General features: G+C 46.2%; 5 protein-coding genes across 11 annotated transcripts; 4 read left to right on the forward strand and 1 right to left on the reverse strand.

The window, feature by feature from the left end:
- The first annotated feature begins 3,629 nt into the window (after positions 1-3,629).
- LOC102701207 (putative pentatricopeptide repeat-containing protein At2g01510) lies at positions 3,630-6,705 on the forward strand. Its single transcript, XM_015843652.2, has 3 exons — positions 3,630-4,069; positions 4,151-4,224; positions 4,307-6,705. Exon 3 carries the CDS (start codon positions 4,352-4,354, stop codon positions 6,683-6,685), a length of 2,334 nt encoding a protein of 777 aa, XP_015699138.2. The 5' UTR covers positions 3,630-4,069; positions 4,151-4,224; positions 4,307-4,351; the 3' UTR covers positions 6,686-6,705.
- An 18-nt stretch (positions 6,706-6,723) lies between these two features.
- On the forward strand, positions 6,724-10,031 carry LOC102701760 (probable bifunctional methylthioribulose-1-phosphate dehydratase/enolase-phosphatase E1). Its single transcript, XM_006643565.3, has 6 exons — positions 6,724-6,815; positions 7,171-7,293; positions 8,324-8,805; positions 8,894-9,408; positions 9,511-9,629; positions 9,772-10,031. Exons 3-6 carry the CDS (start codon positions 8,635-8,637, stop codon positions 9,867-9,869), a joined length of 903 nt encoding a protein of 300 aa, XP_006643628.2. The 5' UTR covers positions 6,724-6,815; positions 7,171-7,293; positions 8,324-8,634; the 3' UTR covers positions 9,870-10,031.
- LOC102701482 (snurportin-1) lies at positions 9,584-12,689 on the reverse strand. 2 transcript variants are annotated; one of them, XM_006643564.3, is made up of 8 exons: positions 12,353-12,689; positions 11,998-12,181; positions 11,665-11,915; positions 11,426-11,540; positions 11,128-11,220; positions 10,363-10,506; positions 10,156-10,270; positions 9,584-9,669 (listed from the first exon to the last, which is right to left on the reverse strand). In XM_006643564.3, exons 1-7 carry the CDS (start codon positions 12,664-12,666, stop codon positions 10,157-10,159), a joined length of 1,215 nt encoding a protein of 404 aa, XP_006643627.1. In that variant the 5' UTR covers positions 12,667-12,689; the 3' UTR covers positions 9,584-9,669; position 10,156. The 2 variants fall into 2 exon arrangements, with proteins under 2 accessions (XP_006643627.1, XP_015699139.1); XM_015843653.2 differs by lacking the exon at positions 9,584-9,669 and having other exon boundaries at positions 9,991-10,270.
- Positions 12,690-12,838: 149 nt separating this feature from the next.
- On the forward strand, positions 12,839-21,856 carry LOC102712315 (serine/arginine repetitive matrix protein 5). 6 transcript variants are annotated; one of them, XR_005811774.1, is made up of 6 exons: positions 12,839-13,964; positions 14,503-15,016; positions 16,176-17,985; positions 18,438-18,544; positions 18,681-18,763; positions 21,775-21,856. XR_005811774.1 is itself a non-coding variant. In XM_040523830.1 (3 exons), the coding sequence occupies exons 1-3, from the start codon at positions 12,953-12,955 to the stop codon at positions 17,587-17,589; spliced, it is 2,940 nt and encodes a 979-aa protein (XP_040379764.1). In that variant the 5' UTR covers positions 12,839-12,952; the 3' UTR covers positions 17,590-18,162. The 6 variants fall into 6 exon arrangements, 1 of the variants encoding a protein (XP_040379764.1); XR_005811775.1 differs by lacking the exon at positions 21,775-21,856 and adding an exon at positions 20,152-20,333; XR_005811773.1 differs by lacking the exon at positions 21,775-21,856 and having other exon boundaries at positions 18,681-19,713.
- LOC102702043 (chaperone protein dnaJ 20, chloroplastic-like) lies at positions 20,415-21,775 on the forward strand. The gene is made up of 2 exons (XM_015843291.2): positions 20,415-21,150; positions 21,309-21,775. The coding sequence occupies exons 1-2, from the start codon at positions 20,740-20,742 to the stop codon at positions 21,345-21,347; spliced, it is 450 nt and encodes a 149-aa protein (XP_015698777.2). The 5' UTR covers positions 20,415-20,739; the 3' UTR covers positions 21,348-21,775.
- Positions 21,857-22,598: the final 742 nt, after the last annotated feature.

Raw genomic sequence — 22,598 nt, forward strand, 5'->3', positions numbered from 1 at the left:
GCACCGCACGCAGGATGGATGGTCCTGGTGGCGCTTCCATTCTTTCATCGGACTAGGTTGCAGCGTGAGCGTAGTTGCTCGTTTCTTCCTCGACGCATGCATAGCTATTTTATGACTGTTGGAAATATGATCACAATTCGATATATTTTAATCCAAAATATTACGACAATATGCATTATAATTTTAGGGAATAAACTAATAAATAGAAACGGTAAACCTATCATCATGCTTAATATAGAGTAAGCATAAACATTCATTTGATTATCATATAGCAATGAAACCATTGCTAACAGCAAGATGTTTAACAAAGAATGAGGTATGCCCTAAGAATGACCCTTCACTGGTATTCGAGGCAAACTACTTCCGTTGGTGCCGTTTCCCTGCGGGCCGCCATTGTTGCCACCATCACCATGCGCGTTGCCTCCTCCATGCGCGCCTCCGCCCCAAGCCCCCGTCGACCTTGTCTGGCTCCGTCACAAGCCCACTCGACCGCCGCCTCCAGCCTGTCGTCGTTCCCGCCAAAGCCCGGGAGAGAAGAGAGCGATATCTAAGAATATGTTGCCTTTAGAAGTGACACTTAATCTGTGGATTCTGAACCTACCTGTCATAGACACAGAGAATGATGAATTGTTAAATGGAGCACTGTAGCAGGCGACAAATAATTAACTGTCCTAAGAAGAGAGAGATGATAACACATAAGAGAAAGGAAAAAGAAAAGAAGGAAAGGAAAAAAAACTTGACATGTGGGACCCACTTATACCCCGTTAGCGAAATAAGGAAAAAAAGTCAATACTGTTGTGAGACTTTTTTTAATGGTTTATGCGAGTTTAGGATACACATATCTGGTTTGGGGTTTAGAGACCTTAAACAACCTCAACGTCAAATTGAGAGATCTTAGGTGAACTTATTCGATAGAGAGAACCTAGGGAATAACGGGACAACATTCTATTAGGGTAGAGAGAACCTACGGAATAACGGGACAACATTCTATTGGGTTGTAAGTTAAGTGTGGGCCTTATTTGGGTTGGAGCATGAGTTGGATGGGATGAGGAGAAAATAGAATTAAGGAAGAGGAGGACGTCCAGAGATAACGGAGGCATGAGGATGACCGCCACATGACATGAACTCCAAAATCATCTCCAATGCCGCGGCGGCCGTCCCCCGCTCTGCCACGCCTCTCGACACCCACATGCAGGGGTAGAATTGGGCCTGGGGCACCCCACTCTTGCAAAAAATTTTCCTTTACTAGTACCTATATATTCCCTAAAAAAATAAAGGCCCAGTAGATTCAGCCCCACTTATTTGGTTTGGGCTAGTCCTACATTAGGCCTTAGCCTTTTCGCAGCCCAGCAGAAGAAGCCCATTAGTAATTACTCACTCAACCCATTTCGCCAAACCCTAGCTGGCCTAGCCCTCACTCTCCTGAATTTTTTGAATTTTATTTATTAAATAATTTACAAATTTAATTTTGCATTTAAAAAAATCACAAAACTAATCTCCTGCCGCCCTCCTAGAGGGCGGAAAGGTGACGTGGCAAACGGCCACTCGGTCGTGAGGAACGACCGGTAACGGGAGGGCAGCAAGGGCTTAAATGCAAAATTCGCCGTGTCGCCCAGGAATTTTACGATCAAACCGTGGTTTGATATATATATATATCGTATGTAATTGTTTAATCATAAATACTACCTTGACTTATAGGTAACCGTTCCACTCAGGATTGCCTTGGGTCTCCTAGATAGAAGTGGGGGACAATGACCTCCGAGCCAAGTAGTACTACTGATTAACAATTTCATATGTTATACATATATCTATCAAACCATGGTTCAATTGAAAAATTCTCGGTTCAATCGTAAAATTCCCGGGCGGCACGGAGAATTTTTTATTTAGGCCCTTGTCGCCCTTACATAGGGCGGAAAGGACCTAAATACAAAATTCACTGTGCCACCATTTCCAACCGTTTCTCGCGATCGAGTGGCCGTTTGCCATGTCACCTTTTCGCCCACCTAGAGGGCGGCAGGAGGTTAGTTTTATGATTTTTTAAAATACAAAATTAAATTTGTAAATTATTTAATAAATAAAATTTAAAATTCAAAAAATTCTCATTCTCCCCGTCTCCCTCTCTCTCGTTCTCCAGCGGGCTTTTTAACTATTTGCCACTCTGCACTAATGAGATGCCACTCTTCCAAGTTTTTTTACAGGAATACCATGGGTAGAAGACGTTGCACACGTGGATGTACATATCAGCTCACCACATGGACCAGTGAAATGAAAGGACATGTTTGCCCCTAGGTTGAGGTGAATATAGCACGCACTGCCCCCTGCCCTCCCGTGGCGTCTCTCCCTCCCAGAGCTTACCGCCGCCCGACGCTCACCGCCGTTCCTTTGCTCGTCGGCAGCCGACCGACGCCGCGCCGTCGACCGACGACGCTCTGGGCGAGCGCTGCCGAGCGCTGCTCCGAGCGCCACCGCTCCGCCGAGGGCCGCCGCCGTCACCCGCCGAGCGCCGCTGCTCCGTCACTCGCGAGCGTTACCACTCCATCGCCCGGCGAATGCCGCTGAGGGTCGCGGCTGCCGGCTTCGTCGCCCGCGAGCGTCGCCGTCGCCCAGCTGAGGACCGCCGCTCCGTCGGCCGCCGAGGTCCGCCGAGGGTCATGGTTCACCGACTTCGTCGCTCGCGAGCGCCGCCCCTCCGAGCACCGTCGAGCGCCGCCGAGGGTCGTGGCTCATCGGCTCTGTTCGACTCTGTCGCTCGCGAACGCCGTCGGTTCGTCGCCCGGCGAGCGCCGCCGAGGGTCGCGGTTCGCCGGCTTCGTGGCCCGCGAGCGTCGCCGCTCCATTTGCCCGGCGAGCACCGCTGTTACCCGCCGAGGGTCGCTGCTCCGTCGTCGGGCGAGGACAGTGTCACTTGATTTCTTTGGTCCACTTGGCAAGCTGAGGTGTACTTCCACATATACAAATTTGACGATTTGTATAGAGGGCGTCTCTTACCTATGGTATTCCTGCAAAAAAAAATTGGAAGAGTGGCATCTCAATCGGTGCCTCTCCGTAAGAGTGGCAAATAGTTAAAAAGCCCTTCTCCAGCGGCTGGCGTCTCGGGCGCCACGGCGACGGCGTGAGTGCGTGACGGCGGGTCGGGGGCGAACGGCGCCACGGCGCAAGCGGGCTGCGCGGCAGAGCGGCGGCCAGCGCTGTAAGCTGCGGCGCGCGGGACGGCGGGAGGAGAGGCGGGCGCCGCCACAGCGGGCCAGCGGGCAGCGACGGCGGGGCAGCGCCGGCCGGCGGCGACGGCCAGGGCGCAACTGCGCGGCGCGAGGTCGAGGCGGGACGCAGCGGCCGGCGCTAGGACCTAAGGCAGAGGCCGGAGTGGGCGCGCCGGCGTGGTCACGTGGGGAGGGGCCGCACCATCGCTGTGCTCGCCGGCGGTGGCGCCGCCGCCAGCCCGCCACCGCCCACCGGAGTCCGGACTCAGAGGCTAGAGCAGAAGGTTGAAGCCTTGAAGCAGTGAAGCCTGAAGGTAATTTTATGTATTCTCAATTTTTCCCCTTTTCCTTTCTTAGTTTCTTAGCAATTGGTCAACTATTGAGATGCATTGCTTGCCTTGATCCAAGGAATTCTTTTGCTAATTACAGTGAAGAAAAGCTAATTGAACTTGCCAGGATTTATGCGGCTGATTTCTCTGAATATGATTGTATTCTCCTTAGAGACCAACTTGACACATTCATTTATGATGTGAGAGCTGGTCCAGAATTTTCAAGCTGCTCTGACCTTGGTATTCTAGCTGTAAAGATGGTTCAGAGTGATAGGCACACGGTTTTTCCATTGGTATATCGGTTAATTGAACTAGCCTTGATTTTGCCTGTTGCAACGGCAATAGTAGAAAGAGCCTTCTCAGCTATGAGCATTATTAAAACTGAACTACGGAATAAGATGAATGATGAATGGATGAATCACTGTATGATATGCTACATTAGAGAGATGTTTTTGCTAGCATAGTAGCATTGAAGATCGCGAGATTATAGAATGTTACATCCTATGAGGACACGGAAGCATAAGTTATGTACATCTAGAGGTTTGTCGTGCTTTGTTTTGTAATTTAATAAATAATTAAGTTCTCATAATTTTCATGACTTACATATATATAATTTTGTAGGTTCGGGTTCAAGTTCTCTCCCTACTGTTAACGAAGAGTGAAAATCACGAAGACTTGGAGATACACATCACTAGGTATGCTTATAAAATTTAGCTTAGTCTTGTATTTTTTTTACCGTCACTGTCCTTAGTTGAATGAATTTATTTTCATGGATAGTTCTTGCCCTATGCGTCTAGAAATCCTGGTTCCGCCACTGCCCACATGGTCAAGATGGGCTTCGACGTCCCCACCTACCGACTCAACTTCGCCCTCTGCTCCCTCATTTCCTCCGGCCACCTCCACCGCGCTCGCGCCATGTTCGACCAAATGCCCCAAAAGGACATCTTCTCCCTCAACCGCCTCCTCTCCGCCTATTCCAGGTCCGGCGATCTCTCCGCCACTCAGAATCTCTTCCTCTCCTCCCCTCATCGCAACGTCGCCACATGGACTATCATGATGAGCGCGCATGCTGCCGTCGGCACAAGCTCCGATGCCTTGTCGCTCTTCCGTGCCATGCTCGGGGAGGGCGTCACTCCCGACCGCGTCGCCCTCTCCACCCTTCTTAACATTCCCGGCTGCGCTGTCCCGTCGCTCCATCCCTTTGCCATCAAGCTCGGCCTCCACACCGATGTTTTCATCTGCAACACGCTGCTGGACGCCTACTGCAAGCACGGCCTCCTTTCTGCAGCCCGGAGAGTATTTCTCAAGATGCCGGACAAGGACTCTGTCACGTACAACGCCATGATTATGGGCTGCTCCAAGGAGGGGCTGCACGCCCAGGCACTCCAGCTATTTTCTGATATGCGTTGTGCCGGTCTTACCACCACCCACTTCACCTTCTCCAGCATTCTCGCAGTGGCAGCAGGTATGGATCATCTCCTCCTTGGGCATCAATTTCACGCTCTCGTGGTTAGATCCACATCAATGCTCAACGTCTTTGTTAACAACTCGTTGCTTGATTTCTACTCCAAATGTGGTTGCCTTGGCGACATGAGGAGATTGTTTGATGAGATGCCAGTGCGGGACAATGTCTCCTATAATGTGGCTATTGCAGCCTATGCTTGGAACCAGTGCGCCACCACGGTGCTGTGGCTGTTCAGGGACATGCAGAAGCTGGGTTTTGACAGGCAGATATTGCCTTATGCTACTATGCTAAGTTTAGCTGGTTCTCTTCCTCACGTGCAGATCGGGAAGCAAATACATGCTCAGTTGCTCCTTCTGGGCCTTGCTTCTCAGGATATTTTGGGCAATGCCCTGATTGATATGTACTCAAAATGTGGCATGATCGATGCTGCAAAGAGTAACTTCTCTAACAAAAGTGAAAAATCTGCCATTTCATGGACTGCAATGATCACTGGGTATGTGCAGAATGGACTGCATGAAGAAGCACTGCAGTTATTCTCTGACATGAGAAGAGCTGGTCTAAGGCCTGACAGGGCAACGTTTTCAAGCATAATCAAGGCTTCCTCAAGCCTCACAATGATTGGGCTAGGAAGGCAATTGCATTCGTACCTCATAAGGTCAGGCCATAAGTCCAGCATATTCTCCGGGAGTGCGCTTGTTGACATGTATGCAAAGTGTGGCTCTTTGGACGAGGCACTACGAACATTTGATGAGATGCCTGAGAGGAATTCCATCTCATGGAATGCTGTTATTTCAGCCTACGCTCAATATGGACAGGCAAAGAATGCCATTACGATGTTTGAAGGCATGCTTCATTGTGGTCTTAATCCAGATCCAGTCACCTTCTTGAGTATACTAGCCGCATGCAGTCACAATGGTCTTGCAGATGAATGCATGAAGTACTTTCGCCTGATGAAACACCACTATAGCATATCACCCTGGAAGGAACACTATTCTTGTGTTATAGATATGTTGGGTCGAGTAGGATGTTTTTTTGAAGTTCAGAAAATGTTGGTTGACATGCCATTCAAGGATGATCCAATAATATGGACCTCCATTCTTCACTCATGTCGGATTCATGGAAACAAGGATTTAGCTAGAGTGGCAGCTGATAAACTGTTCATTATGGAACCGACAGATGCAACGCCCTATGTTATAATGTCCAACATATATGCCAAAGCTGGTCAGTGGGAAGATGCTGCACATGTGAAGAAGATTATGCGAGACAGAGGACTTAGGAAAGATTCAGGTGTCAGTTGGGTTGAAATCAAGCAAAAGATATATAGCTTTTCTTCAAATGACCTAACCAGCCCAGTGATTGATGAGATTAAAGGTGAGCTAGAGAGATTGTACAAAGAGATGGACAAACAAGGCTATAAGCCCAACACGAGCTGTGTCTTGCATCTGGTTGATGACGAGTTAAAGCTGGAGTCGTTAAAATACCACAGTGAGAGATTGGCCATTGCATTTGCTCTGATTAACACCCCACCTGGGGCACCAATCAGGATCATGAAGAATCTGACTGCCTGCCTAGACTGCCATGCTGTCATCAAGATGATATCAAAGATTGTTAACAGAGATATTATTGTAAGAGACTCACGCAGGTTCCACCATTTCAAGGATGGGGTTTGCTCCTGTGGAGACTACTGGTAGGAACTCAAGCTTCACATGATTACTTAATGAGGAAGTGAGATTACCCAGGAACTGAAAAGGGGTTCTTAGTCAGATGTAGAATGCAGGCTGCATCTGCTGATGGATGACAAAAGATTGATACATACCTCAGGTACAGCCTATGTACTTATCTTGAGTGAGGACTTGCAATTAGTGTAGTTCTGCTGTGCTTTTGGTATTGTATATTTGAAGTTTGCCAGATTTTACTTTAGAAAAACGTTCCCACTTCCCAGTAATTATTCTTGCATAGGAGTAGATGTTGCTGGATGTTTGTGTGAGGGCCATTTTGCAATAACAGCTAAGGGCAACTTACAATCTGCAAGGCACAAGAGTTTCCCTCCTAGTAGATTCTATCAGCTTAATTGGGGTACTCTGAAACTGAGTACCATTGCCGTAGTTAAGGTTTTCTGAGACAGGGATGATGCCTGAATGAATTAATAATAGTGCAATTGTGTTGATTCCTAAAGTAGATAACCCCCTGGAACTGAAGGAGTTCTGGCATTGGCCTTCTGTTCTCCCGTGACTTGTCTTCTGCGCGCCATCATTGATCACCACCGCAACAAGAAGATGATACACCCCCAAAGGCCAAAGTATGCTCTCTTTCCTGCCTTTTCCCTCTCCCATTTACAGATCGGTTGTCTTGTACTTATGATGTTGCTAATGTGTAAATATTATTACCTCTGTCCTTAAAAATATATGGAATTCTAGGAATGAATCTGGACAAATGCTTGTCCGGATTCATCTGTCCTTTAAAATATATAGATTCTAGAAATGAATCTAGACAAATGCTTATCCGAGTTCATTCCTAGAATTCCTAGAATTCCTTACGATGTGTTTGGTTCGTGGACGAGGTGGGTTGGGTTGACTTCATCCATGGATTGTAGGATGGGTTGGTCCCATTTTTCTGTTTAGTTGGATGGATGAGTTTAACCCTGTTTTTGTTTTTTGTTTGGCGGAAGGGATGAGATGAGATGGGTTGGACCTGTTTTTTGTTTGACGGAAGGGATGAGATGCGATGGGTTGGACCTGTTTTTTGTTTGGCGGAAGGGATGAGATGGGATAAATGTTACCTCTCATATCCAAAATAAAATATTAAATACTAGGATTAATATATGAATAACCTAAAGTAATTGAATGTATATTTATGTTTTTTGTTTGGCGGAAGGGATGAGATGGGATAAAGATTACCTCTCATATCCAAAATAAAATATTAAATACTAGGATTAATATATGAATAACCTAAAGTAATTGAATGTATATTTATACCAGTAGTATATTTTAAATAAATTTAATAAATAAAATAAACATCCCTCCGTGCGTCGTAGTCGTCCTGGGACGGATCCATCCTTCCGTTTTTGTGGGATGAGTTAGACCTCTCCTGGGTCCAACCCATCCCACCCATCCACCAACTAAACAGGGTCAGGGATGGATTGGCTCTGTTCGAACCTACCTCATCCCTGGAGCCAAACACATCCTTACATTATAGGATGGCGGGAGTACATATTAGTATAATTTGGTTGGAGCAGGATTTATTGTACTATGGATGCTGCTACAAACCTATTCGGAGAGAATGCAAACCCTGTTTCTTATAATGAATGTTTCTATTTCCATTTATTTTAGGCATGGGACAACATGAAAAGGCTTCTACGAGAATGATGAGAAACTGAAACATTAGCTTTGATTCATCCAATTACATTCTGACATTTTGAAGGCAGCAATGCGACGTGCTTGTGGTTTGGTTACCAGATGATGGGGTGTGTGAATGAAATGATGACCGAAATCTCAAATCTGGGTGGTGGGGCGGGGGGTCAGTGGTCACAGTCGCGCGCGAATATGCCCATATATATCCAATCCATTTATCTATCCATTCCATTTCGCCGTTCTCTTCCATTCAACAATATTATTCCATCCGACCCCGAGTGTAGCATGCCATGCAAATGCAAATGCAGGCTACCAGCATTTTCAGCAGCAGCCGGGCCTGGACGTCGTGGCGCCATTCTGTCCCACCATTCGGCGACGGAAATAACAAGCATGGCCGCCCCGGACGACGCCGAGCAGCGAGGGCCATGGCCGCATCCGAGCTTCCTGACCTGAGCCCAATAGTGAGCTTCTTGTACCGGTCTCTGTTTTTCTTTTATACTATTCTAATGGATGGAGTTAGGAGTAGTGAATCGGAATCGGTGATGGCAGCGACGCGTGGTGCTGGACATCGAGGGCACAACGACGCCCATCTCGTTCGTGGCGGACGTGCTCTTTCCCTACGCCCGCGACAATGTCCGCAGTCACCTCGCCGCCACTTACGGCAGCAGCGAGGAGACGCGCGCAGACGTGGCCCTGCTGCGCGCGCAGGTGGAGGAGGACCTCGCGCAGGGGGTCGACGGCGCCGTCCCGATCCCGGCGGATGGGGAAGGAGTAGCCGTGGTGGTGGAGGCCCTTGCGGTCAACGTGGAGGCCATGATCCGCGCGGACAGGAAGGTGACGGCGCTGAAGCAGCTGCAGGGGCGCATCTGGCGGCGCGGCTTCCACAGCGGCGAGCTGCGGAGCGAGGTGTACGACGACGCGGCGGAGGCGCTGCGGCGGTGGCGTGCCAAGGCCTACATCTACTCCAGCGGCAGCCGGGAGGCCCAGCGCCTCATCTTCGCCAACACCGCTGCACACGGCGATATCCGCGACCACCTCTGCGGATTCTTCGATACCACAATAGGGTGGGCCACTCTCACTCTTCTTCTTCTCTCCTCCTTTTCCCTTCATCGGTTCTTCCTCCTTTCCGATTCACAACATAAATAAATATATATATACATCTGCAGGCCCAAGCGCGAGGTTAGCAGCTACTACGAGATCTGGCAGACGCTGGGCACAGACCGCCCCTCCCAGATCCTCTTCTTGACAGACGTCTACCAAGAAGCCACTGCTGCAAAGGCTGCAGGTCAGCTTTAACGAATTGCCATTCCATTTCCATCCGCTGCCTGTCACACCAAACACATTGTCATTACTGCTTGCATGAGTATTACAAATCAACACAAAGACACTTTTGATTCACAGCACGTCTTCTATTATTTCTTCCGCAGGTCTTGAGGTGCTAATATCTATCAGACCTGGAAACGCACCGCTCCCTGATAATCATGGCTTTCCCACAATCACATCATTCGCTCAAATCTCCATCTGAACCTAGCCACCAATACCTTGTTTCCTACTGTACAATCTGATCTGAGCAATATTAGCATAGCGCATTCAGCAAATCGTTAGGTTTACGGCAGACACCAGCTGGCGTGTAAATAAACATGTAATGGTCTCAAGCTATTACTATCAAGTTTCCATTCCATCCAAACCTTGAACGACAATTTCATACGCGTATACTTTACAATTGTTCTTTTTTCCGCATGAAGATCATTACTGAATCTAGTAAGGTAAAATTAGCACATGAATTCTGATGTGGTAAATCATTCCCTCACCTCAACCTTGCATTTCGACATCTGTAGATTCAAGCTCCATATTGTTTGACTGAATAGAGGCAACAAGATCTTCAATTCTCAGAGGAGCATGCCTAGCAGCATACTGAAACAAAGCCTGAATATACAAATCATGATCAAACCATGGCCTCGGGTCATGAATGAGATCATATTTTCCCAAGAAAAATGCATTCTCAAGTGCCCACTTACTTTCGAGTGGCTGTCAGCAAAAGCACGAGCACGGTTGGGCTTTCCAACAAACTGCAGCTCACTAATCTCCATCTTCCCATCCACAAGTTTCACTCTTTCATCTCTGACAGCAAAGCGAAGAAGATTCCCTGGCCGAAGATTTGACTGTTCAGCCATGCAACAATAAGTTAATGCTTCGAACTGATTAAGGGGTTGTTTAGATGAGGTTAAAAACACTTATTATAAATATTAAACGTACACTAAGTATAAAACTAATTAATCCATAATTAGTGCATGTTTACCGTAGCATCACATAGATTAATTATGGATTAATTAGGCTCAATAGATTCATCTCGTGAATTAGTCCAAGATTATGAATGAGTTTTATTAAGTCTACGTTTAATATTTATAATAAGTGTCCAAATATCCGATGTGACATAGGGCTAAAAAAGTTTAGCCCTATCCAAACACCACCTAATTCAGGTAAGGACATCACAGTGTCGGAAGGCACTTCTGATGCCTACCATAAGGATGTTACTACATAAGCATAACATCATAGCACTTCCAGAAAGGGTACAAAACGAATATAATCATGCAGTAATTTAATATTTTTTACGCGAATGCAGTGGTTTAATGTCAACAACGAAAGCTAGGAGCACCATGTGGAAGCCACTGTGATGCAGACTTACACCCTTAAAGATAGGGAAACCATGAAGGCATAGAATCCTATATGATTATTACTCTCTCTCTTTTTTTTTAAATGTAAGCTGCATTACACAACAGTACCTTCTGAATGAATTCATTGTCCAAGCTACCAAACACAACTGGAGGATCATCAGAAGTAGTGAGCTTTCCATCCTCTTGCAGCTCGAGCACAACCTAATTGTACAAAACGAAACAATGCCAAAAAACTAATGAAGGCAGGACATCAGCGTTGGCAATATCTCTCTAAAAATATTGAAGAAAAATATTAAATATGATGTCCTTTTGTAATGAGAAGCAAAACCCTCCAAATTAGAGTTCTATCAGCAAAATATATTATCTTGTAGCTGCAATATGAAATTGTGAATCAAACAAAACATACGTGCTGCTCATTTGGGACTTGTCCCTTGCTATCTGTGTCAATAACATATTGACTACAAGCCTCATCTTTCCAGACCAGTGCAAGGGGTGTGATGCCAGCTTGATAATGTGCGTGCCTGTCAAGAGAGAGCACCCAAAAAAACTGGTTAGCCGATGTAGTGATGTAAATTGTAAAGGCAGTTAGCAGAAAAGAGGGCATGCCTAACAAGAAAACATCAAAAAGATATAAAGAGAGGTTACTTGTTGTAAAACAGCAAGCCATCTTTAACATATGGTGTGCTTCCTGAGTATGCTGCTTGAAGACCCTCAAGTGTGCACTCATATATAGGGACAGCACTGAATCTGTAGCGATGGTATGTTGATGGAGGATCACCGGCAGTAGTCTCCGTGAGCTTAGAGTTTACCCAAAAGAACCTAAACTCAGCAGTACAGTTGTACAAGGAATAGCCTCGCCAAGAGATCATATCAATGATATAATATGTTTCATCAGGCTGCGGGTCAAGAACAAAAGGCGTTAGCACAAGAACAAAAGGCAGGCAGCCAGGTGAACAAGGATCGAGCAGGTGGTAGCACCTCATGAAAGATGCAATCAAGGATGGAGTAGGAACTTGCTGGGCCAGAGATATCTCTCTTTGATCCATTCGGAAGAGCAGAAGGGAATCGGTGAAGAATTGATCCGTTTCGGAGCCTGCTAATAGTGATGCCATTGCAGGAGACGACCAAGCACCGTTTCCCGGCAGGTCTGGCGAAAACATGCCTACTCAAAGAGAAAGGAATTGTTGTTGCAGGAGCCACGCTTACAGCTCAAAGCAGTAAAACGATATTTGCAGCTTAAGAATCATACAGCAGTAAAATGAAGCAGTTAACTAACAGGGGTATCATAAATTGAAGGATGGGAGAAAGAGAAAGAGAGGGAGAGGGACCGGACCAGTCGGTGGCGAGGTGGGGAGGGGCGTCGGCCATCCACTCCGGGAGCATGATCTGTCGGGCGAACCAGCGGCGAGCGTCGGAGCCGCGAAGCTTGGAAGCGGCCGTGGCGACGTCGGCGACGGTGGGCTCATGATCGCGCTCCGGTGGTGTCTCGGCAGAGGACGGGGAGAGGAGGGAGTTGGCGAGGCTGCGAGCGCGTGCCTGGGCGTCGGCGCGGCGAGCAGACTGGGCCTGGAGGGCGAGCTCGCGGCGGCGCTGCTGGTCGGAGATGGCGGGGCGCTTGTAGGGTCGATTCGGAGGCGGCGGCGCCATTGCTGCTGCCTGAGAGGCCGAACCCGACGAGACGGAGCAAGAGGGGTCTTAATGGGCCTGGCCGGATGGGATAGAACGGTGGGCCGGGCCCAACAACACACGAAACGGAGGAGGAGGAAGAATCCAATACCCAAATCGCCTTCGCCCTGTTGAGATTAGAGAAGCGGAAGGAGGAGGAGCTGCTGCTGCTGCTGCTGCTCTTTCCCAAATCCACCCCCACCCCCACCCGTAGGCAGAGGGCAATCGCTTCCTCCACCAAACCCTAGCCCTAGCCAGCCCTCCCCCCATGGCGGCGCCCAAGCCCATCTGGGTGCGCCAGGCCGAGGAGGCCAAGCTCAAGTCCGAGGCTGACACCGCCGCCGCCGCCAAGGCCGCCTTCGACGCCACCTTCAGGGCCCTCTCCGCCACCGACGACCCCGACCAGGACCACCGCCCCGCTTCCCCTGCCCAACCCTCCCTGGACGCTGACTCCGATGACGACGACCACCGCCCCCATGCCCCTCCCGGTCCACTCGACCCCTCCAGATCCTCCGCCGCCGGTCCCGGCATCGCCGGCGGCTCCGCCGGCTCCCCCGCCACCTTCACCGTCCTTGCCAAGGACCGCGACTCGCGCAGGCTCCCCACCGGCGGCGGGCGCCTCCGTGTCCGCGTCTCCCCCGCGGCTGGCGTCGGCGGCGGCGACCTCGACGGTGCAGTCAAGGACAACGGCGACGGCTCCTACGCCGTCACCTACGTCGTTCCCAAGCGCGGCAACTACATGGTCCATGTCGACCTCGACGGCTCGCCCGTCATGGGGAGTCCCTTCCCCGTCTTCTTCAGCGCATCCAACACCGCCGCCAACGTGACCACGACCTTCCCCACCACGCTCCCGGCTGTCTCCTCCGCCTATCCCAACATGGTCAACCAGACCATGCCCAATATGCCAAACTATGCAGGCTCCCTCTCGGCCTCGGCTGCCTTTCCCGGCCTTATCGGCCTCATCCCTGGTGCCTCTACTGGTGCTTCTGGTGGGGTTGTACTGCCTGGTGTTGGCGCCTCGCTTGGGGAGATATGCCGGGAGCACATCAATGGCAAGTGTACTAAGGTCACGGACTGTAGCAAGCTCAATCACCCGCCACAACAGCTACTCATGTCCGTGCTGGCTGCCACTACATCAGTGGGTGCACTCAGCCAGGCGCCCATGGCACCATCTGCTGCTGCCATGGCAGCCGCTCAGGCCATCATGGCTGCCCAGGCACTGCAGGCACATGCTGCGCAGATGCAGGCTGATTCCAAGGCTGGAGGAGGGGAGGCTTCAGGTAATATGCCTCAACCTTATAAGAAACAATGTTTTCATGTCCCTGGCCACTCTATTATGAATGTATAGGTCTGTGTTGCCTACTTTCTTTGACAGTTAAACGGTCTGCAAAATGCTTGCTTAGGTTTATGTACTGATGCTCTTGGTTTTTACGGTCTTTGTAATCTTTACTATTACGGACTCTATATGGAACTTCATAACAGTTGCATCAATATTTTCTGTTGCTTTGCTGAAGCTAGCTAAATGCCGGAACAGATCAAACCAGATAATACACTTTCTGAGCAGATTGGATGAATCTAAGCTCTTTTTTGGTATTATTTTCATTAAGACACTGGGAGTACTCCTGAAATTAGCTTTAATACACTGTGCCTATTCAGCCATCTTAAATCTTTCTAAAAATGAATTTCAATTGTACTTTAGAGACCAAATGAGAGAACCATGGTGTCTGAAGGGACTAATATGTAATATAAGAACTTTAACAGTTTTTAGTTTTCATGCCAAAGGATGCATTGCTTATGTTGCACATTTGATCATTGTAGGCTCGACAAATAAAGCTGATAAAGGTGACACTCTGAAGAAAATGGTTCAGATTAGCAACCTAAGTCCACTTCTCACGGTGGATCATATTAAGCAGCTATTTGGGTACTGTGGAAAAGTTGTCGATTGCACTATCACAGACTCGAAACATACTGCTTATGTAGAGTACTCCAAACCAGAAGAAGCAAGTGCAGCTTTAGCACTCAACAACATGGATGTTGGTGGTCGCCCCTTAAATGTGGAGATGGCTAAATCTCTCCCTCCCAAAACTAGTTTGGCAAATAGCAATCTGCCCATGATGATGCAGCAAGCTGTTCAGTTGCAACAGATGCAATTCCAGCAGGCACTGATAATGCAACAGACAATAGCAGCCCAACAGGCTGCTGCGCGTGCAGCCACCATGAAATCTGCCACTGAAGCAGCAGCTGCAAGGGCAGCTGAGATAAGCAGGAAGTTGAAAGCAGAGGGCTTTGGTGGGGAAACTGTTGAAGAGAAGGATGCTAAAGGGAAGTCAAGGTAGTGCCTTCTTAAGCTTTATCTGAACTGTTAATGGTATGCTTTTAGTATTTGTCGAATTTGTTTTCTCATGTTGGAACATTCTGGTCATTTTGCTCATAAAATCTCGGTGACAGAGACTGCCCACATTCCTTGTGGTCTTACTCCCCCCAGTTTCAAAACTTTTGACATGTTAGACATGATCTAATATACCAAGGAGTATTAAATAGCATCATATGCTTAGGTTAACTAGAGCAAGGCTAATAGTATAGCCAACAAGTTGGATCGGCTATAAGACTCTTTGTAGCCTTCTTTTAGCCTACCCATATGGTAGTTAGCTCTTCATCATTAATACATGACCCACTTGTCTCTCTCACAAAGTTTCTTAGTTCTTGTGTCCGAGCTAGCTATAAGCCGCCTGCTTTTCCTCTCTCTCCTCCATGTCAGCATTTAGCCGGCTTATAGCCTACTATTATACTTGCTCTTAGTAAGTTGATGCAGCTCAGTGGTTTGAGCCCACCACTCGGTTCTGTGCATGCTAGGTTTGAATCCTAGCATCACTTCATTTTCCATTTTTTTTTTGTGTGGCGGGCGCTGGCTGGTGCCAGTATTTTCGCTCGCAGACGCTGGTGAAAAAGTGTTCACTTTGAATGTGGTGCATGCTGCAGCGCTCAAAATGTCGAGAATTAGCATTCTTTAGTTACAACTTACAAGGTTAAAACGTCAATAATTTAGAGACTGTAGGGAGTATACAGCTTTGATTCTAGGAAATGAAATTAGATAAAAAAAATTATGTGCAAAAGTTTTTTCTATGTTCTTTTTGGTACTAGAGGTATGATAGATGGTGCACATGATATTAGAAAGTTGTGCTTTATTTTGATTAGTTAGCTTTTGTTTTCAATAATTTGGTCTATATATGTGTGGTTTTTCTTATATCAATCAGACATGTCTTGCATATTTTCAAAGTGAAGCATCCCTAAGAGAATAAGAGATGTCTCAGCATGGTGACTTCCAGCAACATGACTCCTTATTAACTGCATGAGAGCATGAAATTTTCTCCTGTCACATTTTTAAGCTCAGACATGCACCTACTTTGAACAAAAACAATAAAGAAAAAATAGTTCATTTTTACTTTCTACATGTTGCAAGATGAACACTGACTAATATGCCTGTTTTACAGGTCGCCATCACCGTCTGCCCGTAGATCCAAATCTCGGTCAAGATCACCTATCAAGTATCGCCGGAGCAGGCGGTCTAGATCATACTCTCCCCCAGTTAGACACACACGTGGGCGCCGATCACGTTCACCATCAAGATCTTACCACTCAAAGTATGGTAATGATCGATCTCATCGGGATGATAGGGACAAGTATAGCAGGTCTGGGAGAAGAGAGAGCGACCGATCTCATGACCATTATTCATCTAGCTCAAGAAGAAACAGAAGCAGGAGTATAAGTCCAAGGTATAAGAAGTCCTCCAGATCTGATTCTCGGTCACCCAAGCGACAGAGAGAAGAAAGTTTAAGCCCATCAAAATCACGGAGGTCAGCTCGAGCTGGTTCAAGGTCACCCAAACATCACAAAGGAAGCAAATTATCACCAGCTCGTGACCACCATTCTTCTCGTCGTAGTAGGCATTCTAGATCCAGATCTCAAGAGAAGAATCGCAACAGTGACAAGAAAGACGGCAAAAAAAATGAAATGGAGGATAACAGAAGGAGATCTGATAGAGGTAATAGAGGTGACAAAGATGAAAAGTATATAAAGGATCCACTTGAAGATAAGAAAGTAGATGCATCTTCTGTTGCTCACAAGAGGAGTTCATCCGCATCAGAAGATGATATGGTGAATAGTAATTCCAAGAAATCCAAACATGATGATGCTTTGGAGCATGACGAGAGGAAAGATGAGCATATTGAGGATGATATAAGAGATTTGGATTCTGCAGGATCAAAATCTGATAAGAGAAGCTTAGGAAATGGTGATCATGAAAAACAAAACCATGATACAAATAGGAAACCAGACAACAAGAATCATGACAGGGATGATTCTTCTCGTAAGGACAGAAAATACAGAGAGGATGAATCAAGACATTCTAGAGATAGACGCTCCCATCATTCATCTTCAAGATCCCATAGAAGTTCAAGGCATTCAAGGGAAAAGTATCATGCTGATACTACTGATCAGCATAAATCAAAGAAATCACAAGAGGGTTCCAAGTCTAGGAAGAATGATCATCTCCTTGATGATTCCTTCTATTCGGATAGAAGGAAAGTTCAGAGTGAGGACTCCCCTCGTAGGAAGCATAAAGTGTCAGCAGCTAGTTCAGATGTTCATGGCATCAACCATGATACTGAACCTAAGCTGCAAAATGATTTCTCAGAAGCTGATCAGGATATCCAGGAAGCCCAGCCAGTGGTTCATGAAACTAATGTGTCTTCCGCAGAATTTTCATTGCCTGCACCACTCCTTGAGGACCCATTTCCCGCACAAGAAGGCAAAAAAGATCCACATTCTACTGTTGCTGACCTTAGTGGGCAACATGCACCTGAAGCTGATGATGCATTTGTGGGCACTGAAGAGTCTGCTATATGATATTAGCCACAATGTTTACTTGATGGCTGATATATCATTCAGTTGGCTGATCACAGAATCTACTTGATCAATGGATGCAGATAGATGAATTGGTGCTTGTTATCTTCCTTTCTGATTTAGGAGTTTTATTTGCAGGATATGAAGAACATGGAGAACTTGAGTGCTGACCGGAGTGTTCATCTGATCTTTAAAAATGTACTCGTTAACTCTCTAGATGGAGATTTTTTCTGTGGAGTAAACTTCTAGATGTAATGTTGGAGCTTGTGAGGTGATTTAGTAAGTGAGGTCAAACCAACCATATATTTGTCGTTGCAGGCTTGTGGTTCCTTGAAGAGTTGGAGCTCATTCTGGGATGTTATTTGAAGATACCAAGGAAGTTCACACCTTTCCATACAAGTAAAGTCCATTATACAAGGCTATAACCACTTTTCTTGTAGGCTATGATACATTTCAATTGGCATGCTTTGGCTAGAGAGATGATCCAAAGATGTTTCTAAATTGTAAACATCCTTTGATTAAGCTGACTTGCTCGCTGTATTTGTTCTGCCTATGATTTTCATCATGTCTGCATCAGTAATGTCAAAAAGTTCAAGCAGCTTAACACATATCGAATTCTCAGAGGACATAACCAGTCCATTTTACTTTGGACTTTGTTCAACGCAGACTTGTTCTGTGGTTTTTGTTTACTCTCTTGCCTGCTGCTTAGGTCTGTCGAGTTTGTCTAAAATTAATGTGTATTTCGAAAGAAAAAGATAGTGTGTGTACTTGAGTATCATGGCATTCATTATTTTTCTTTCCCTCCTGTTTTCTTTTTGTTCTTTTTTTCCCTTTTTTTTTCTGAGAAACAGGGTCCACCCAGAGGCTAATGTAAGTGACTGATGAGGCAATTGTTGATAAAAGTCCGAGCAACCTTTTACCCTTGATAGTTCCAGAGATAAGCAACACATCTTTGAAAGTAGCATTCTTTGTCTTTCTTTTGCCCACTTTGAATTTATGTTGGTTTAGTTACTATTTACTAAGCACTACCTCTGTAAAGAGATATTGGTGCTTTACCTGCTGTGATTGGTGCTGTCATTGGAAAACCTGTGCAGGTTTTTCAAAGGCGGTTGCTGTTGGAGTATATCTGGTTTGAGGGGAGCCAGCTAAGTCTAAGAGCTGCCTGCCTGTAGAAGAGGTAAGGGTTTAAGATGTGCTCTTCATAAGATTTTAGCACCCACAGATTATTACCTCGGTGTTGGCATTTTGATCTTGCAATGGGGCTGTGCTTCTGCGTATGTCATATACTCTCCATCATTTATTGTATTGGGTTACTGTGATGTTAGAATCTTGATGTTTGTTTTACTGCAGAAACAGATGCAAATGCGTGCGGCATATCAGCAGTAAAACAAATGCTGATATGCCGCTCGCATTTGCATCTGTTTTCCATGCATGTTTTTTGTGTGTTTGGTTGTCTTTATTTAGGAGCGGAGTTGGTATTGGGTGGTCAATCAATGGAGATGTCAAGTTGTGTCGGATGGCAGGACAACGGTGGTTCGGTCCCAGAGTATTGGGTGGTCAATTAGTAGTAGAAAGTATTGATGTTAAGCTCAACTCGGTATATGTTTGGATCAACTGAATCTATTGCAAAAGGACTTGGGCATTCGGAGATGCTTGAAGTTGTAGCTGGTTTAGCATATTTTACTAAAAAACATGAGCTATTGGATCTAGTTTCCCTTCAACTGTTGATGACTGCTGCTACTAGTGTTTGGCAGTATCAGCGGCGTCCGGTATAGCAGGGGGTGCATTATTGTATTTGTAGGCAATCCAGTTGAGCATGCGTGCTGCTTGTGGATCTAGCCAGAAATCCGTGACTGCGAAAAAGGTGGAGAAAACAGCGCAGGAGTGAGGGGAAAACATATCCTGCATTTGCTTTCGTTCGCATGAGTTGCCTGCCCTGATTTCATGTCATGTTTGCCATTTTGCTATTAACAAGGCACAAAGACGTCGAAGACAGCGATATCAATCTTTATTCCTTCTGTCGTTCGTACACCTTGTTTGGCTCCATCCAAAACTCTCTTTTTTCAATCATGCTAAAAAGGGTGTAAGGGCATTTTTATGATGAAGACTAGTAATATAAATACGTTGCAAGACATGGGGATTGGGAAGGCTACCTACAAAAGTCCTGACCTAGTAACATGTACTAATAGTAACTATGATTCATATATATTAATAATAAGTTGATATCAGATCTGCACTTAAAGTCTAAACTATATCCAACTGACATGATCGATGGAGAGAGCAAAGCAAGATCGTATAATAAATATCGATGGCCTTGCATGTCGACATCCTATTGTGATGTGTTTTATCACTTTACGCCTGTTTATAATTTGCATATTTGAAATGAAACTAAATAACCTTAAACCCCAAACGAATGTTTAAATGTTCAAAATTAATGACGTCAAATAGTAAAAATTAAATGGAGTATTAAAGAATATATAGAAAACGTATAGAGCTTATATATTCTTTTTGACGGAACGAGAGAAATAACGAAAACACAATACTAATAAAATACTTGTATTACAGAATCCACGCAACAGAGCAGATGCAAATATTAGAAGAAAAAAAATGTCAAGAGGATGGGACATGCAGCCAGTGAAAAAGGAGGGATGAAAGCTACTGTATACAATACTCCGTATATACGTACCGCTTCCTGTGTTTCTTGTCCTCCACACATTAGCAATAATAAAAGCAATTTGGTTTTGTTTATTTGGAGTATTATTTTGTTTATTTTAGGATTGATTGTTTTGAAATTATAAGCATAAGGGAAATAGTTTATTTATGATTAAAAAATATTTTGAGGTTAAACTTGTTCTTAATGGTCGAAAAGCGTAGTTTGGAAAAATGAACTTTAATTAGAAACCTCAAAATTAACTGCAAAATTTAAATTATAAAATTTAATGTTTAGCTTATCATTATAAGTAGAGGGCAAAATAGTATATAGAGGGCTTTATGTCGCTGCTAGTGCTACGGCACGGCAGTGGCTGTTGCAAATGAAAAACAAATTGGAAACCCAATACACACGGACAGACAAAAGGAAGGCTGAAACTGCTTGAGAGGAGAGGAAGCAAAGCAGTATAGACAGACAGCCAAAGGCGAAAAGACAGAGAGGCCATGCCCCACCTCGCCGCCGCCGCCGCCGCCCCAAACTCCGCCGCTCGCGTCGCCTTCCTGCGCCCGGGTCCGGGTCCCGTCCCCTGCCCGCCGCTGAACGCGCGTGCCCTTCGCCGGGACATGCGCACCGCGGAGCAGCCCACGTTCTACGACCTGCTCGGGATCTCGTCGGAAGGCACCCTCGACGAGGTCCGCGCGGCCTACAGACGGATGGCCCGCAAGTATCACCCGGACGTCTCGCCGCCCGACGCAGCCGCCGAGAACACGAGCCGCTTCATCGAGGTGCAGGAGGCCTACGAGACGCTCTCCGACCCCAGCCGCCGTGCCACCTACGACCGCGCCCTCGCACGCGGCGTCTGCCGCCTCGCCTTCTCCGCACCCCGCCGCGTCGCCCCCTACTACCACTACCAGGTAGTACAATTCATTCATCTCTACTACTAGTAGTGATGCTGGCCTAGTATTCATATTTTTCTTAGCCCCTTAATTACATGTGTTTGATCCAGCAGAGCAGCCTGACTTAATACTATGTCCTGCCCACCATCTCATACTTGATTGGAATTCTCTCTCAGGTTCCCTATATCAATTCAGTGTTTGTAGGACGCGAGTAGAGATATTTGCCCTTTGTTGCCTGTGGCATACATACAAAAACAGACGGACTCTCTCTTGTGTTACATACGTTCGGATACAAAATTCTCCTTGATGCAAAATATTTGTATCTAGGTGATGAATTGTTCGCCCATAGTGAATGAACAACAATACTTACAAATTGGAAAGTCATGTTTGTCTGTCATATTGTACTACTACTTATTAAGCTTATCCAAGACATAAGTCTGAAAGGTTGTGCCTTCCGTGTAATGCTAAATTGGGATCTGGCTGTTTTTGTTATCTGATTTCTACTTTAATTCGGTTCATGATGTTGAAACCTGTAAGTTGATAGTCTCCATTTCTATTGTCAAACCATTGTTTCCTTTGCCTGCATTTTTTTTCCATGCTAACTTGCCACATGTGCGACACAAAACAAAACCATGGGATCAGGAAGACAAGTCTGGCTGGAGGAACACTTGGGGAGACCAAATTGAGGAGCTGAAAAGGAGGAGCATGAGGAAGGATTCTGAGGAGAACCTCTCCTGGGGAGCTCGGATGCGAAGAAGAGCCGAATCATCATCCTCTGAGTAACTATGGTCGTAACGCTTCCAACTGCAACCCTAGTGCTATGTGTTTTGCATCAGCGAAGTTACCATCAGCTGTTAACGAGTGCAAGGCTAGAAGGGTGTGCTGTGCTGATATTAAGCTGTATATTACTAAAGATGATGCGGCAACACTATGCACAAGTCCGGCATATGGTGGGCATTGTAGCGGTGGCATCATAGTCAGGAGCCCGAATGAGGCTATCTAGGTCAGTATACCCAGTCCATGAATGATGAAGTCGCCAAGTATGATGTGTACAGTTGAGTAGGATGGCTCTGCGTTGCTCCTTGTGTGCTCCAATGTAAATAAGGGGGTAAGAGCAACTTGTGAGAAATTATAAGCATGTCTTTGATCTTGCAACATCTGTTGGTTTGTATGGACTGTGGAGCATTAAGGAATTGGAGTAGACTGAATGGTGATGCGTTTTGGGGATAAGATCGTAATAAAGGATGATAGTTGATGTCATTTTCACTTAGCAACGAAAGGCTGGGAAGGATTGGGAGCCTCCCTGCCCTCGAGTAGTTGTGAATGAATCTATGGTTGGGTCCACTCACGACGACTAGCACTTGTGCACCGGTTCTAGAATCAATTCTGCGCACCTGTGGCTGTGGTAGTAGGAGTGTTGTTTTCATAATTTAAGGACCGGACTATTTTTTATTTGAGTGAAAATG

The sequence above is a fragment of the Oryza brachyantha genome, chromosome 1, assembly GCF_000231095.2.
Source record: "Oryza brachyantha chromosome 1, ObraRS2, whole genome shotgun sequence".
Classification (NCBI taxonomy): Eukaryota; Viridiplantae; Streptophyta; class Magnoliopsida; order Poales; family Poaceae; genus Oryza; species Oryza brachyantha.